At 59.5% G+C, this 15,242-nt stretch overlaps 1 protein-coding gene across 5 annotated transcripts in view; it reads right to left on the reverse strand.

Moving 5' to 3' along the window:
• The window catches only part of LAMA2 (laminin subunit alpha 2), a 94,776-nt gene that overhangs the window by 6,292 nt on the left and 73,242 nt on the right, over positions 1–15,242 (reverse strand). For 4 of the 5 annotated variants that reach the window (XM_078866528.1, XM_078866532.1, XM_078866530.1 and 1 more), the window contains 21 exons: positions 14,549–14,712; positions 14,267–14,405; positions 13,630–13,738; positions 13,086–13,202; positions 12,354–12,536; positions 10,891–11,045; positions 10,257–10,400; positions 9,702–9,835; positions 9,046–9,199; positions 8,184–8,308; positions 6,986–7,148; positions 6,235–6,379; positions 5,423–5,564; positions 4,904–4,915; positions 3,745–3,865; positions 3,110–3,289; positions 2,539–2,687; positions 2,008–2,184; positions 1,215–1,521; positions 661–773; positions 313–502 (listed from right to left, as the gene is read on the reverse strand). In XM_078866528.1, coding sequence (XP_078722654.1) covers positions 313–502; positions 661–773; positions 1,215–1,521; positions 2,008–2,184; positions 2,539–2,687; positions 3,110–3,289; positions 3,745–3,865; positions 4,904–4,915; positions 5,423–5,564; positions 6,235–6,379; positions 6,986–7,148; positions 8,184–8,308; positions 9,046–9,199; positions 9,702–9,835; positions 10,257–10,400; positions 10,891–11,045; positions 12,354–12,536; positions 13,086–13,202; positions 13,630–13,738; positions 14,267–14,405; positions 14,549–14,712 — 3,123 coding nt within the window. The remainder of the gene's footprint in view (positions 1–312; positions 503–660; positions 774–1,214; positions 1,522–2,007; positions 2,185–2,538; positions 2,688–3,109; positions 3,290–3,744; positions 3,866–4,903; positions 4,916–5,422; positions 5,565–6,234; positions 6,380–6,985; positions 7,149–8,183; positions 8,309–9,045; positions 9,200–9,701; positions 9,836–10,256; positions 10,401–10,890; positions 11,046–12,353; positions 12,537–13,085; positions 13,203–13,629; positions 13,739–14,266; positions 14,406–14,548; positions 14,713–15,242) is intronic. The other variant, XM_078866531.1, reaches the window with a different exon arrangement.

Below are 15,242 nucleotides of genomic sequence, written 5' to 3' on the forward strand. Positions count from 1 at the left end.
TTCCTGGGGCGAAACGTCGGGCGTCGTGCCGAACAATGCACGGAACGACGCGTTAACGCGTGGCAGAGTTACAAGGGCACGACCGCACAATGCCTACACGGTAACAAGCGTAAATTGCCTGCTGCGATACGTAGATTGTAAACATGGACATGAACGAAGAAAACAGAAGGTCCCCATCCACTGTGGAGACGGAGGGATGAGATCAACTGGAGTGCAGGTGCTGGGTGTCTCGTTCCATCGCGGGACCGTGAGAGATGGCGACGGCTTGGGGGGGGGGGGGCAGTGGGGGCGGGGGGGGGCGGTGGCACTCACGCTGTGCCACTTCCCGTCGTTGACGGTGCGTGGGATGTGCTTGGTGGACGCTCCCCGGCCCAGGTCAAAGCTGAAGTGCAGCTTCCCCTCCTTGATCTGCAGCGTGAAGAAGTCGGCGTGGTTGATGCGCGCCATGTAGAACACCAGCCCGTTCTTCGCCAGCGTCCGCAGCTCCAGCGAGATCACCAACCTGCCGTCGGAGGGCCGGGGGTTTCAGGTCTCAAGTTCGTTTCGTGTAACCAGGCAAGAACTCAGCGGATCAGGGAGAGGCCCATTCGCAAGAGAGACGTGAATTGCCGAAATTTACAAAAGGCATGTGCGGCATCCGTGGCGCGCGTGTGCACGCACTCCTTCTTGACGGTGGTGTCGTTGAACGCGAAGGCCGTGTGGCTGTTCCTCGAGACGCCGAACTGCTTGGCTCCGCCGAGCGTGACGGGCGACACGTGAGCCGCACACTGCCCCTGCGGGATCGCAGGCGCACGGTCAATCCACTGTTAGATGAGGGCAGCCGCTCATGGGTTGTAAACCATTCTGTGTGGACCTTTGCCGCCCCGACCGTAAGTTGGATTTTTCTCTGGTTACTTCGGTTTCCTCCAAAATGCAAATCAATCCTCTATAGAATTCTCCAAACATCCCCCAATTGCAGGGCCGTTTCTAACAAGATGTATCGGAGGACTCATTGAGGCCTCCCTGTTAATATAAATGACATCACTGTTATAAGCTTATAGAGAGGACAGAAGCCTGGAGACGACCAGCTGGGTTACGCTTTACAGGCCTTTGCTCCACCGTGGGCACGAGCGCACAACGACGCTGACACCGGACTCGCTGGCCCTCGGCCTGGAGCCACCAGAGGCCCTGCGAGACCCCAACGGGGGGGACGCGCGACGAGCCGGGGGACTCACGGCGGCGGCGGTGACGGGCGGCGCGGCAGTGGCCACGGCCGCCGCCGGCGCCACGGGCGGGGACGGTCGCCTGGTCGGGGGCTTCCTCTTCGGGGCGTCGGGCTCCGGGTAGCCGCCGGGAGCCGGGCCCCGGGTGGGACGAGCGCCGGCCACGGGGGGCGACGCCGTGACGCGCGGCGAGGACGGCAGCGGCTCCAGCTCGGCCGACTTCTCGGCGCCGCGCGTGCCGCCCTCCTTGGGCTCGAAGCTCACGCACTTCCCGATGTCGGCCTTGTCGAACGTCACTTGGTTAGCGAAGTCTGCCAGGCTGCGCAGGAGGAAGAGGAGCAGGGATATGGAGGGGGTGGGCGAGTTTCTTTTTTTAACAAGAACAACAGCGAGCCCACTAGGCACCGTGCCCACCCTGTGCCCACCCAACATGCGACACGGCACACCGCGCAGGAGGCACGCCGCACACGTCCCACACGCACTGCGGGGGCCACCGAATGGTGTTTGGGAGACTGGCGGCAAAATTCCGGATGATGCCCCATCTGAGACCCCCCTCGGCCTTTCGAAAGGCTGCCTTCTGAAGCCCCCTCATATAAGGGGTCCGGGACAAATATCCCACCTGCCTCTTGCCGCAGAGCCGGTTTAGGCCTCAATTTGTAAAACGATGGCACGGAGCGCGTGCGATGGCGGTGGTGGTAATGTTGATTAGACGCTTGGTAGCGTGGTGGTGCAGGCGCGTGCGATCGTGGCGTTGCGGCGCGGTTGCACGGCGTTGCGGAGGCGGTGCGGCGGGGGCGGCACTCACACAGAGTTGACGATGAGGTTGCGGATGCAGCCCTGGAAGGACTGGGTGGTCTTGAGGAGAGTGGGGGGCACGGACGGTGGGACGCCCCCCACGTACATCTTCTGCACACGCACGGACGCGGTGCTGGCAAACACCGTCTCCTCCGAGTTGTCCTCGTCCACCTGCACCTTGATGAAGCTGAGGAAGCCAACGTGAGGAGCGACAGGTGATCACGGGTGTCTATAGCTACCTGCACAGGGGCAATCAGTTCCTGAACAAGCTCCCAGCATGTGGAGCAAAACGTCGGATATTGTGCCGAACGGCACGTGACACGACTAGAAAACATACCGCAGAGCTGCCTCTGATGTCCCTACAAGTAACCGCTAGTCCACATCGTTGTCTCAGCTTTCATCTATGATTTTGGCCTTGGGGATGTGGCGTCAGTCCTGAAATTGTCCTGAGCCTAAAAGTCTCTTGGAGGATCGGCGAGTTTGGACTGAGGTCACGGGAGTTTGGTGCCGAGCTCGGGAGGTGAGAGGCGATCTCGCTCACCCCTTGCGCCGCGAGACGGTGAGCGAGTGGTCCTTCCCGTCGTAGAAGATCCCGGCCGTGGGCTGCGCCGACACGAAGGCCTGGGAGCCGTCGGGCACTTGCACGTGGAACATGACGCGCCCGTTGAGCAGCATCACGGCGTAGTGCGGCTACGGGAGACACGCGGCGTGGACTTATTTTTACCACACCCAGCACAGACACATCCAGTATGTGTGCGTGTGTTGTTGTGTGTGTGTGTGCGTGTGTCGTCATGTGTCGTCATGTGCGTGCGGTCCTGCGTGTGGGCGTGTCGTCGTGCGTGTGTGTGTGGCAGCGTGCCAATGCCATTCAAAGTCCTATTCGGCTCTTGGTAAGGAAAGGATTTCCCACCTCTTTTTATGAGTGGTAATTTTTATATGTAGTACATAATGTATATTAAACGCACGAGAATGTATCACGTGATATATAATGTATTGGAAATGCAGTAGAATCCCGTGAACTGGTACAAGTTTAATTTTTTCCCGTCAAACCCGGCCCTCGTCCCCACACCGCCGTGAACCGCCGTGTCACGGCGAGACCCCCCGGCACTCACGGCAGTGGCCTGACGCCGCGGCCTGCCCACGCGCCCCGCGCCCAGGCCCAGCAGCAGCAGCCCCGTCCTGTTGAGGGTGCTGAAGGACAGCGACACGTCGGCGTCCACCCCCAGCGTCGCCGATTCCAACGAGGGCAGCTCCAAGAAGCCCTTGTCCTGCAGGCTCACCGAGTGCGCCGCCTGGGCGGGTGGGGGGGCGCGGTCGGGGGCGGTGGGGTGGGTGGGGGGTGGGGGTGCAGGCCGAGAGACCAGAGAGGAACACGTAGGTCACGTGGTCGGACGTTCTGACACGGGGCGGCACTCGGAGCACGGGACAGAGTCAAGCCGGTGATTCTTTGTCACAAAACGGCAGCACCCATTAGCAACCTCCACTGACCAACATGGTGGAGTACGGTCAAGTAATCCTTTAAATCTATACGGGGATCTCTGTATATGCGAGATGGAGCGATGACATCAGAAGTGAGATGAGATAGATTGTGAGGTCGGAGGGCAGTGAGCAATGACTTTGAGGCATTTATGGACCGTGGCTGATGATGATGATGATAATGATGATGACAATATCGAGATAATAGACACAGTCCGTGCATGGGAATGCAGTAAAGCAACGGGGCCCAGCAGCCGTTCCGTGTCCTCACGTCGAGCGCGCAGCCCTTGCGGATGCCCAGGGAATCCTGGCTCCTGAGCAGGCCGTGGAAGCTGCCCGCGATCTCCACGTCCCTCAAACAGCCCGCGAAGTTGCGGGAGGCCAGCTCCGACCTGCGCCACATGCACGGACACAACGAGCGGCTCGAGCCCGGGCCGTCGCGCCGCCGGTGGCCGTCGCGCATTCGCCGCTTGTGGCGTGCACCCGACGGGCCGCCCTGGTTACGACTGCGGGTCGGTTATCGGTTGTTCGTCAATCCAGAGCGCGTCTGTTTCACGGTGGACGTTCAAGATCCCGGGACGTCATTTGAAAAAGTGTTGGCCACGCTTTTCCGGCGTCACGGCCCAAATTCGCCACGTTTCATATTCCGCCCGCAAATCCCTTATTTGGGAATCCACTTAGCAATGTTGCCCCCTGCTGGCAGAGCAATGCTCAGCTGCTGCCTGGTGCTCCGTTCATAGGGACAGTTGCTATCAACGCCCCCCCCCCCGGCTATATTTAGAGCAGGGAACCTTGAGACACCCTGCACGGGAGGCGTGAATATCACGCGATGGTGGCGACGGGAGGGAGAGACGCGCGACACGGGGCTGGGGGTCCGCGCACGTGCCACCCCCATGGCTCTCCCCGCCAGCGGGCCTCCCTCAGCGACAGAAGAGGGCTCAAAGCTGAGGCTGCTGCGTCACATGCGGTGGCTGTTAGCCGTGCACAGGCAGCCTGCGGGCTCGGGTGGCGGTGCAGGAACGGTGTTAGCTGCAGAGGTTAAACCGCGACCGGCTGCGAAGGCGGTTGCCGAACGCTGTCCCCGTTTGGCTGGGACAGTCCCGGTGCTTTGCGGAAGGCCCTGGTCGAGGAGTAGGCGCGGTGGTCAGTGGAATTGGCGACGTTTTGGCAACAGGCCCTTCTTCAGAGCAAATAGCTAAAAAAGGGTCATTGCCTGAAATGTCGCCTATAATATTATTGCTTCTCTTCAGACAGTGTTATTGCCGAACGCGTAAAATTTCGTTACACGAGTCTAGAAAGCGTGCTGCCGAGATGGCCGCAGCCAAAAAAGAAAGCACGGCTCGAGGAAGATGCGACAAGATCCGAGTGTCGGATCGTGGCGGCGGGAAGGGTCGTGGTAGCGAAACGCGTTGGTAATTGAGTGTCGTTACCTCACGCGCACACTGGGGCGAGCACCGCGGTCCAAACGGAGACAAAAAAAACACAGCAACACAGATCGTGAGTATCGAGTCACAGCAAACAACCACGGACAACAGCGCACACAGCACATCACGGAACGCACGCGGCGACCTAGGTCGGGTGAAATGCAGACGCTGGTTCATTTTCATTTGGCCGTTCATGTGATGGGGTGCACAGGACCGCTTCAGATATGTCAGCCGTGACCGGGCATCGAACTCAGGTGATGCCAGGTTCATATGTGTAAGAATCGCAAGTGCAACAAATCGACGTTTTTTTTATTTGCACGTGATGTATGTGACGGGTTCATTCCACGCGCATCGCGGCACCCCTGCTACTAAACACTGCGGGCAGTCCCATTGGGGGGGGGGGGTACTTACTGTGTCACTGCGAAGCACGAGGGGGCAAGGCAAGCGGACGGCACGCACACCGTGCTCCCCGCGACGCCGACGGGGCATGGAGAGGGGAGGGGGCGAGGGGAGATCGGCGCTCACCTGGCGTTGTGACCGTTGGGGATGCCGCCGATGTAGATTTTGTCCTTGCTCTGGAGGTTGAGGCCGGTGGCGCCCCCGGGGGACGAGCCGGCCATCTCCTCCGTCTGCTTGCTGTCGCGAATGTCCACGAGACGCAGCCTCCCTGGAGGGGGCGCACGGCCGGTGACGCACGCACGCATTCACGCGGTGCGCGTGTCCGCACCGTGTCGAACTGTGCAGTGTCTCAACGTGCGGCCGGATTGACACACTGTATAGATCGGCGCGTACTGCCTCGTTCAGAGACGCGCTCATTCCCGAAAAATATGGAGCGAAAACTGAAACGTGAGTAAAGAGGCGTGGACAGACACATGCTTGGAACCGCACAGGTGAATGACTATCTAGACTGTTCAGAGAAGTGAAGCAGGCTTGGGCAGGCCAAGTCATAGGGGGGTGGGGGGCCCAGGGCAAATCGCACCACGTGGGCCCCCCCCTCACCGGCGCGTTCAAACTAAACGGGAAGGATCACATCCGACACCGTGACGTAGACGCGTGGGGCCCCGGGAGCGCGGTACCCTAGGGACGACTCTGGTGAGGAGGTGAAGGTGATGAGGTGAAGGCGAGGGGTGAGGAGGTGAGGGTGAGGAGGTGAGGGTGAGGAGGTGAGGGTGAGGAGGTGAGGGTGAGGAGGTGAGGGTGAGAAAGTGAGGGTGAGGAGGTGAGGGTGAGGAGGTGAGGGTGAGGAGGTGAGGGTGAGGAGGTGAGGGTGAGGAGGTGAGGGTGAGAAGGTGAGGGTGAGGTGAGGGCGCGAGTGCAGCGAGCCGCGGAGGAGGCACCGGTTTTGCCGTTGCGTCCGAAGTTGAGCGACTTCCAGGTGCCGTCGTTGTAGCGACGGCTCGTGCTGATGCGGCCCACGCCGCTGCCCAGGTCGTACATCACCCTCACCTGGCCCTCCACCAGCTCCACCGACAGGAAGTCTTTCTGTGGGCGGCAACGCGGCACGAGCGCTCGCTTAGCACGGTTGGCTACGTGCGGTGCGAACGAAGTTCAACAAACAGAGTCACATGACGACGCGGCTGAGGCTGTGCGGGAGTGGCGGCGCGGTGCGTCGCGTGCCACCCTATGAACCCGGTGACCCGAGTTCGATTCTCCGCCAAGGATAATGTCGGTGGCGAGTCCTGTGTATGGGGCGCACAGACGTGGCTAGACGCGGCACAACGGTGGATGTTGCCGTACTGCCATCTGTTACGCACCACACAGCCCCGCAGGCGCTGTGACAGCATCCCCTGCATGGTGGTCACTGGTAACCCATCCAAGCACTGGCCAGGCTTAATTCTGCTCAGCTACCTCAGAGATTGGGGAGCATTCCAGGTGATTTGGTCAAAGGCTTGCAACGTTTATCATAATGAGCACCGGCACAATAGAATGGAAGAACACTTTAGGGCACAGCTCAAAATGGGCTATGGCCTGCCATCAAAAGCCACCGGGTACTTGAATCGTCCACGCGAAATGAAGAGGAGCATTTGAGACGATTTAATCCGTGGAGCCACGCGTCGGCCACACGGGGCGGCGGCGGGGGGAGCGCACCGTGTCCTTGGTGGCCGAGTAGAGGAGGAGGGCGTTCGCGGCGAAGGTGCGGAACTTGAAGACGAGCACGGTGGTGTTGACGTTCCAGCGCATGGGCCGCGGCGCCGCTGAGTACCCCTCGCCGTCAAACTGCACCGTGCCCTCGTCCTCTTTGGGCTGAGGGCTGCACACGCGCACACAAAGACAAAAATCCCCCGTATAGCCTGAACAGACTGTGGTGCAAGTGCTGTTAGCGAGCACCTATGAAGGCCGGCATGGCACACGAGGGGGTGGGTGGCCAACACCACGCCCGGCCGCCTTTGTCTCCCCAGTGGCGATGTTTACGCATCGCACCAGGTACTCACCGTTGTTGGCCGTGAGCGGGAATCGAACCCGGGTCGCCGGGTTCGTAGCGCGGAGCGCTAACCGCTACACCACCGCTCCCCACACGCACGCACACATACACGTGCATACGTGTACACACGCACACACAGGGCCAAGACACAGATCCCACGTGAGTTGATTATGCAGCCACATCGATTAGAGGGGGCAACGCTTCTGAGACCATCGACTAATTACATTGACAGACAACCCAGTTTGGTCACAGGCGGCTGCCTGGCTTTGACCCCAGGTTCTCAGGGGTGGTGGCTCAGCGCTCCGACCTCTGACCCACCCGGCCTCCCCCCATCATCGCCTTGCCCTCTGTTAGAGGCCTGGAGCCAGCGCTGTGGCGGCAGGGGCGCAGCTGCGCTGTGGCCCCCTGCCAAATAGATGACAGACGCACTGCCAATGCGCTTTCGTTTATCGGTGTTGCCACCCTACGCGTAGTGCTGACAATATCCTAAATAACGACGTCTAATGAAACTGAACTAAAATCATTGCATCACATCTACGATTGAACACTGCGCCCACTGTTTGTGCGCCGGTGTGTATTTAAAATAAAACATCGTGAGCAGCACGTGGCACTGGCAGGAAGTAAAGGTCTCGGGATTGGCTGTCGAAATATCCGGAGATGAAATCACGATAATCGGAGAAAAGGATCATCTTGGAGATCTCACCTTACGCATAATTGTTCGTGTGCATTCAAATGTTCCGTAGTCGGCTGAATCAAGATCAACATTTGCGTGATTTTGTTTTGTCACAAACGTCACGGGTGCATCCGAGCCGGAACATCCTGGGGGTGTCCGGACGCCCACGGTGACCCCCACGGAGGCCTCACCTCACGACGCATCCCGAGCAGTCGCCCCCCGTGCTGCGGAAGTTCCAGAGGCCGATGGACTTGCCGTCGAGGAACGCCTCCCCCATGCAGCCCGTGAAGGCGGTGAACTTGACCGTGTCGTGTTTCTGCGGGGGAACGGAGGAGTCGAGTGAACGGTCACGGCGCCGTGGGCGTGCGGCGGTCATCGCCGGGCCGCACACTCCACGACGTCGCCGCCTTGAGATTCACTCGAAGCCCAATGAGTCGTCCTTGTCGAATTTTCAGGGAATCGTCACGATTCAGGAACCCGATTCGGGAAGAGATTCTGTTTCGTCTCGTTAGCATGCATTTCAACCAAGGTTGAATGTGTATATACGCTAGGCACGGTTACTTTGCGTGTCGATTACTGAATATGAACAATGCTGTATAGCATGAAGGTGTGTTGATGTGAAGTATTTAAATCAACAAAATGTATCAAAATCTGGACACAAATTGGAGCAAAAAGGACTTTGAATACAATCCCTGTTGTGCGCAATATTATTTATAACTCGTTATTGTGCATGCGCGTGCACATGAGTATGTGGGTGTGTGCGTGAGTGCGTGCAACAATGACTGCACGAGTGAGTGTGTGAGTGTGTGAGTGAGTGTGTGAGTGAGTGTGTGAGTGAGTGTGTGAGTGAATGTGACTGCACTAGTGAGTGTGTGAGTGTGTGAGTGAGTGTGTGAGTGAGTGTGTGAGTGAGTGTGTGAGTGAGTGTGTGAGTGAGTGTGTGAGTGAGTGTGTGTGTGAGCGTGTGAGCGAGTGTGTGAGTGTGTGCGTGAGTGTGTAAGTGTGTGTGTGAGTGTGTGAGTGAGTGTGTGAGTGCGTGCGTGCGTGCTTCACCTTGACGGTGGTGCCGGGGAAGCCGCCCACGAACAGCTTGGCGTTGCTGTCCACGTCCAGGATGGTGTAGCCCTTGGGGGACTGTCCCGTCTGCTTGGTGGGCTCCCGGCCTCCCACCAGCGCCTTCACCGACAGCGAGCCGCTGATGCCGGATCTGGCCGAGACGATGCAGCGGGGGGGGGGGGGGGGGCGATGGGGAACAACAACAATGCACTTTCACTTCGTGTTCCCCCAATTACCTGCCAGTGGAGCTCTTTGGCAAGAGGTAAAGGTGCAGCCCTGCAACTGCTTGCTCGCATCACTGCTGGTGGAAGGGTCTTCACGAGAGGGATCGCTCGAGAGAGAGGGGCTGTCTTTGGCCTACTCTTCCATGCTGGCCAAACGTATCGGAATAAAAGGGAGTGTCCACACTTAACCCTGCCACAAGTGACCCACTGATCGACCGACCGCGGTTATGTCAATCCATACTGCTGAGAGCACAGCGGTGTAGAATAGCAGTTCACGGAAAGTAACCGTTACATTTCATTTCATCTAAACACCGCTGGGGGCTGCCCTCGAAAGACGGGCACCACCTCGCGTCGAGCGCATGGCCCACTGTGAACATTTCCACGTTGGCAGAGCGTGCCCGTGCACGGTCACGTCGCGAAATGCCGCACCTCTCCGCATCGATGCGGTACCACACGTTGTTGTGGATCTCCAGCTCCGGGTAGTCCACCTTGCCCACGCCCGAGCCCACGTCCCACTGGAACACGACGCGGCCGTGCCGCATCTCGATCGCCATGAAGTCCGTCTGCGCGCGGGGCAAGCGGGACAAAGATGCGCGACGCTGTCAGCCCCGCCCACTTTTACACAGCCACGCCCATCCACCCACTAGCACTGCCCACTTCGCTAGAGGCCCCTGGCTGACTTTTATTGATGTTGGCTCCACCCACTATTCAGGTAGCCCCACCCACTATTCAGGTAACCCCACCCACTCTTCAGGTAAACCCACCCACTGTTCAAGTAACCCCACCCACTCTTCAGGTAGTCCCACCCACTACTCAGGTGACCCCACCCACTACTCAGATATCCCCATCCACTACTCAACCCACATTTTGCCCCGCATCACAAGCCTTTCTGAAACCACAGGGAACGTCCAGACCACGTGAGGACATTTGGCCGCTTAATGTGGGTGAGGTGCGCCGCACGGGGCGAGTGGTGGCGTGCCCCACCGTGTTGGCGCTGGCCAGGTAGAAGAGCAGGTTGTCGGGCACGGTCGTCTTGACGTTGAGCGTCACCGTGTTGTACTTGCCCTTCTTGATGTCGGCGTGGTACGTTCGCACGCAGCTCCCGCCCGACGCCACCGACACTTTGATCTGCGAGCGGAGTCGAGGCGGCCAGACCGGCGTCAGCACTGGGGACGGCCGCGTGCACAGCCGGGCACAGCCGGGCACAGCATCTCACAGCGGTGGGCTCAGGGACACTGCCACGAACCCGACCCGCACATCCACTCGCCACCGCTGGCGCGGCGTGGTCGGCGTGCGGCGTGGTAGCCAGGAATGTGGTGGGTTACTCCGTCCGCTTACCCTGCCCCTCCAACACGTGGGTGCCGGTGCAGTTGCACCGTCACCAGCGTTAGGCACTATCACGAGATTGCAAGGTACGCATATCCATCATTATCTTATATTATAATTGTACCAAAATACCTATAGTCCAATGAGAACACGTTCGTATCACGAGGGCAAAGCAGGTTAGGTTAATGTGACTGGGCGCAACATTTATCCCAGAGCAGTGATCCGGGCCGTTCGGGCCACAACCAATCGCGGACGGCGCGGTGGCCCAGGCGTGAGGGTCACGGCCACTCACCGAGGCGGCCTGCTTGCGGGCCTGGTTGATGAGGTTCTTGATCTGGGACAGGTTCTTGTTGAGGTTCGACTCCAGCACCTGGATGGGCTTGAGTTTCTCGAGGAGGCGGTTCACCTCGTCGTCCACGGCCTTCGCCTTGTCGGCCGCCTCGGCAACTGCGCAGGCCGCACCGGGCACACGGTTACCGCGCGTCGACGGTGTTGCCACGGTTACCGCGCATCGACGTTTTTACCACGGTTACCGCACATCGATGGTGTCGCAATGGTTACCGCACGTTGACGACGTCGCCACGGTTAGCGTGAGCGTCGACGACGTCGCCGACCAGCGGAGGAGAGCGTCGCTGCGACATCGTTTGTTACGAAGCGACGTCCATTCTCAAACAAATTGGGGGGCAGATGCTCGAAAGGAGGTGAGGTGGCCGAGCATGCAGCCACAACGCGAGTCCCTTACGCAGGCCACAGCGAAGTGCACCGTGCAACTCATGCTCAGGCGAGGAGGGGGAGGAGGGGGAGGAGGAGGGGGAGGGAGAGGATGGGGATGAGCGGGAGGAGGAGGGGGGAGAGGAGAGGGAGGAGGAGGTGCGATGAACAGACACGAGGTACGTACTGATTCCTGGCGAGCATGGAAAGGAGACAGGAACCAAAACATGGAAAGGAGAAGAAGAGATTAAAACGACATCAGTGGCTGTGAACGATTCACCGCAAGAAGCTCACGCGAGTGTGGTCAGCAGGGCACCGGGTGGCGTGGGTCATTGAGGGTTAAAGTGAAGGTCGAGGCAAGGAAGGCTCCTGCACAAATGGGCGACGGCAGGGGCGGCGCTCATTTCCACCGGCGGCCCTGAGCCAGTGCGAGAAATTCCACATTCCCATGGCGGAGACTCGTCTCTCCTCGGGCAGTCCGAATGAGTACATGCACAGAGCCCCTCGACGAGTCCACTCCTGGATGAGGGCCTCGTCACGCTGTGGGGTCGTGGGGGTCATTTGACCAGACTCAGGTTGGGGAAGGCACGGTTCGTTTTGCTACTCTGGTGGTGGTGATGGTGGTACAGCTCAGGCTACCCAATTTCTCCCCCCCCCCTTGTCTTCTTGGCCCCGGTGCCAGGGCCCCCTTCCTGCCCACGGGACCTCGGTGCAGCTGTACCGCCTGCACACTCCATAGGTGACAGGGCCGACCGGCAAAAGCGGTTCGTGTCTCCGACTCAGCGGCCGCCCCGGTCAACACTGCGGCTGTACTGTCCGCCGTATAAAAGAGGCGCCGCCGGCTCCTCCACGGGTGACGTCACAGATCCCCTCACGTGGAGCGCAAAGGGGATGGGCGCGAGTGCCGGCGTCGCAGCCACAAGTTTTATTTATTTAGTTACAATCGATCGCCTGCACCGCGAAACTACCGCGAACTCTAGCCACCTGCGCGATTCCGTCACCGCAGCCTGGAACGGGGCGGTCGCAAGAGCGACGTTCACGTACTGTTCTTGCCGGAGTCGTTGATGAAGTCGTTGGTCTTGCGCGTGTCCTGGTTCAGCTTGTTGTAGTCCTCGTTGATCTTGGCCAGCTGCTTGTTCAGGTCCTTGGTCTCGGCGAGCAGCGCCCCGGCGGACTCGTTGGCCATCCGCGCCTTGTCCTTGGCCTGCGCAATCTTCATGCCGGTGTCTTCACAAACAGCCACACGTGACGGTCATCTCCCGTTTACAGCCCAGAGTCAGCGGTGGGAATTCCACGTTCACATGGCGGGGGTCGAGTTCATCCATGGGAAATTAACCGTTCACTTCCCCACAGTGGTACTAGTTTTATGGACCCAAGAGAGATGATGGGGCGAGGTAAACCCCTCAAAACAGGGTTGGAACTCACAACCTTCCAATTGGGAGCCGCCTGCTCTACCGCTGAGCCACCTGGCCAGGTTCACAAACACATTGTAGACACTTGCACGCATGCTTGTAGGTAGCTATGCATTGTACGTACATGTGGAATCCCACCGTGAACCCTTGGTAACAAATGTTTAACCCTTGACCCTTGACCGTTAGGGGCCCCCGTTCACGCGTGCGGCACGCGCGTGAAGACGCCGGCGCTCGGTGCCGCAGCGTAGTCGGCATGGGCCCCGGTGGACGGGTCCCCCTCCCCCGCTCCACCCCCACTGAGGCCCGGTGCAGTTGCACCGCCTGCAGGCTGGATAGTGGAGCGGCCGCCCTGCCCTCTACTCACCGTTGGGAATCATCCGCAGCATCGCCACGGCGTCGTTCAGCCGCCTCTCCAGATCCTTCTGCTCCTGGTTGCCTTTGGCGATGCGGTCGCTCACGCCGCCCGTTTGGTTCTTGAGGCCTGCGCAGACCGACGATCGCAGCTCGCGACGGCAGCGGACACGACGACTCGCGACGACGGCCAGCACCGCTGGACTGGCGGTTCAACGGTCGCCGCATCGGTTCGATCTCCCGGCGCGGCAGTTGAATCGATGGCGCAAGTTTAATAAACGGGCCCCACCCGCCCCTGCGCCCCTCCTCTGTCCAGCCGTCAGTGTGAATGTGTGCGGCGCGGTTAGTCGATCGGAGGGTGCCGTGTGCGGTGGGGTAAAGTGAGGGCACTCCCACTTCTTCCAAGACCAGCGTGGAAGAGTGGCAAAACTACCCTCTGTCAGGACTCTCCGAGCTCCTGACAGCGGAGGGCCCCTTCTGCCAGCAGTGGAAGTTTCGTGGCTGCGCCTTTACCCGCCACCTGTGATTGTAACGCGCCACGCGAGTGAAGTCCGTACCGTCCACTTGCTTGCCCAGCTTCTTGGCTTCGTTGTTCAGGCCGAAGCTCTGCTGCAGGGAGCTCTTGGCAGCGTCCTTCAGGGACCCATCGAGACCCGGACCGGAGGCCTGGGCATGGCGCGGGGGCCACAGGGCACCAGAGTTGATGACGTGATGAAAAAGGGTGAGCGAGTGGTGGCTGGCAAATAGCCGGGTGGAATAATAATAATCATAATACAAATTTATTTTGCTATTTATTTGGCGAAATTGCTGCTACGAGCATTCAAACTATTGGTTTTAGTGTTATTAGAATAACATTACTGTTGGTGCAGGTGGGAAGTTGATGGGGATAGAGTGGATGGGAGGGTTATGTCCCCTCCTGTGTGTTTTATTTCAACACAATCGTAGAGCACAGGCACAACACGTTGTATGAGATTAAAGTTGTTCACGCATTTCTTGATGCAGATGTCACTTGAAGTGATCTCAGTGATAGCTCTGTAATATCCACACCCATGGGTTCGCTAACGCGGGGGGTCAAAAAGGATTCTTAGCCTCGTAACGACACTGGTAGCGGCACCACGAGTCACGCCGCACCGCAGTGATTACCCCTGCGGAGTCTGCTCGCTCCACCACGCTCCCACCAGCCCGACCACTCACCATGCGGTGGGCGTCGTGCGCCACATCGCCCGCCTCCCGCGCCAGCCGCTCGGCCTCGTCGATGTTGCCCTTGATCTTGGTGTAGGCCTTCACGGCCGCCGTGGCGTTGAACGACACGTTCTTCGCATCCGCCAGGATCCTGTCGCGACGGAGGAGAGTTCAGCGGGGCTCGTGAGCAACGCCGAGGGCGAGCCGAGTGGCGAGACGATGAAAGTTCAGAGGCGAGGGTGGTGGGGGTGGTGGGGGTGGTGGGGGTGGTGGGGGTGGTGGGGCTCTGCGTACCCGGCGAGGCGATTGGCCGCCTCCTGCAGATGTGCCGAGTGGTTGGCCGCGCGGTCGACGAGCAGCGGCAGGCCCCTGTCTCCGATTTCCCGCACCAGCGCGTCCACGTGCAGCTGGAGTCGCCCCGCCGCCGCCTCCAGCTCGTCCTTCTGCTCGTCCAGTCGCTGCGCCGGTCGACACGGGCGGGCGGTGGGGGCAGGAGAGGGCCTCTCGAAATCCGGCGACGGAGCAGCCGCCCGAACTTCTCACAGAATAGATTCCCTATGTATTCTATTCGCCTCCCTTCCTCCTGACGTTCAAATTTCATTACACGTTGCCTGTGCTGGATTAAATACGGTGGCGTGTCTGCTTTTGTGTGTGTGAGTGACGTGGCGACACACAAGACAAATATTTCCCCCCTTGTATTCTTCAGCAGATGGTTGGGACAAGTGTGACGTTACTGAGCATCTAATGAAGACCGGCACAGCACACGAGGGGGGTTGGTAGCTAGCATCACGCCCGGCCACCTTTGTCTACCCAATGCTGTTTACACATACTACACCAGGTACTCATTTGAGGCGGAGTCGATCTAGAGGAGGCCTAGGATCGGTTCAGATAATCGTCACCCGTATTGGCCGTGAGCGGGAATTGAACTCGGGTCGCCGGATTCGTAGCGCAGCGCGCTAACCGCCACTACTCCCCACATACACACGCA

Source organism: Lampetra fluviatilis, chromosome 22 (genome assembly GCF_964198595.1).
Source record: "Lampetra fluviatilis chromosome 22, kcLamFluv1.1, whole genome shotgun sequence".
In the NCBI taxonomy this organism is placed as follows: domain Eukaryota; kingdom Metazoa; phylum Chordata; class Hyperoartia; order Petromyzontiformes; family Petromyzontidae; genus Lampetra; species Lampetra fluviatilis.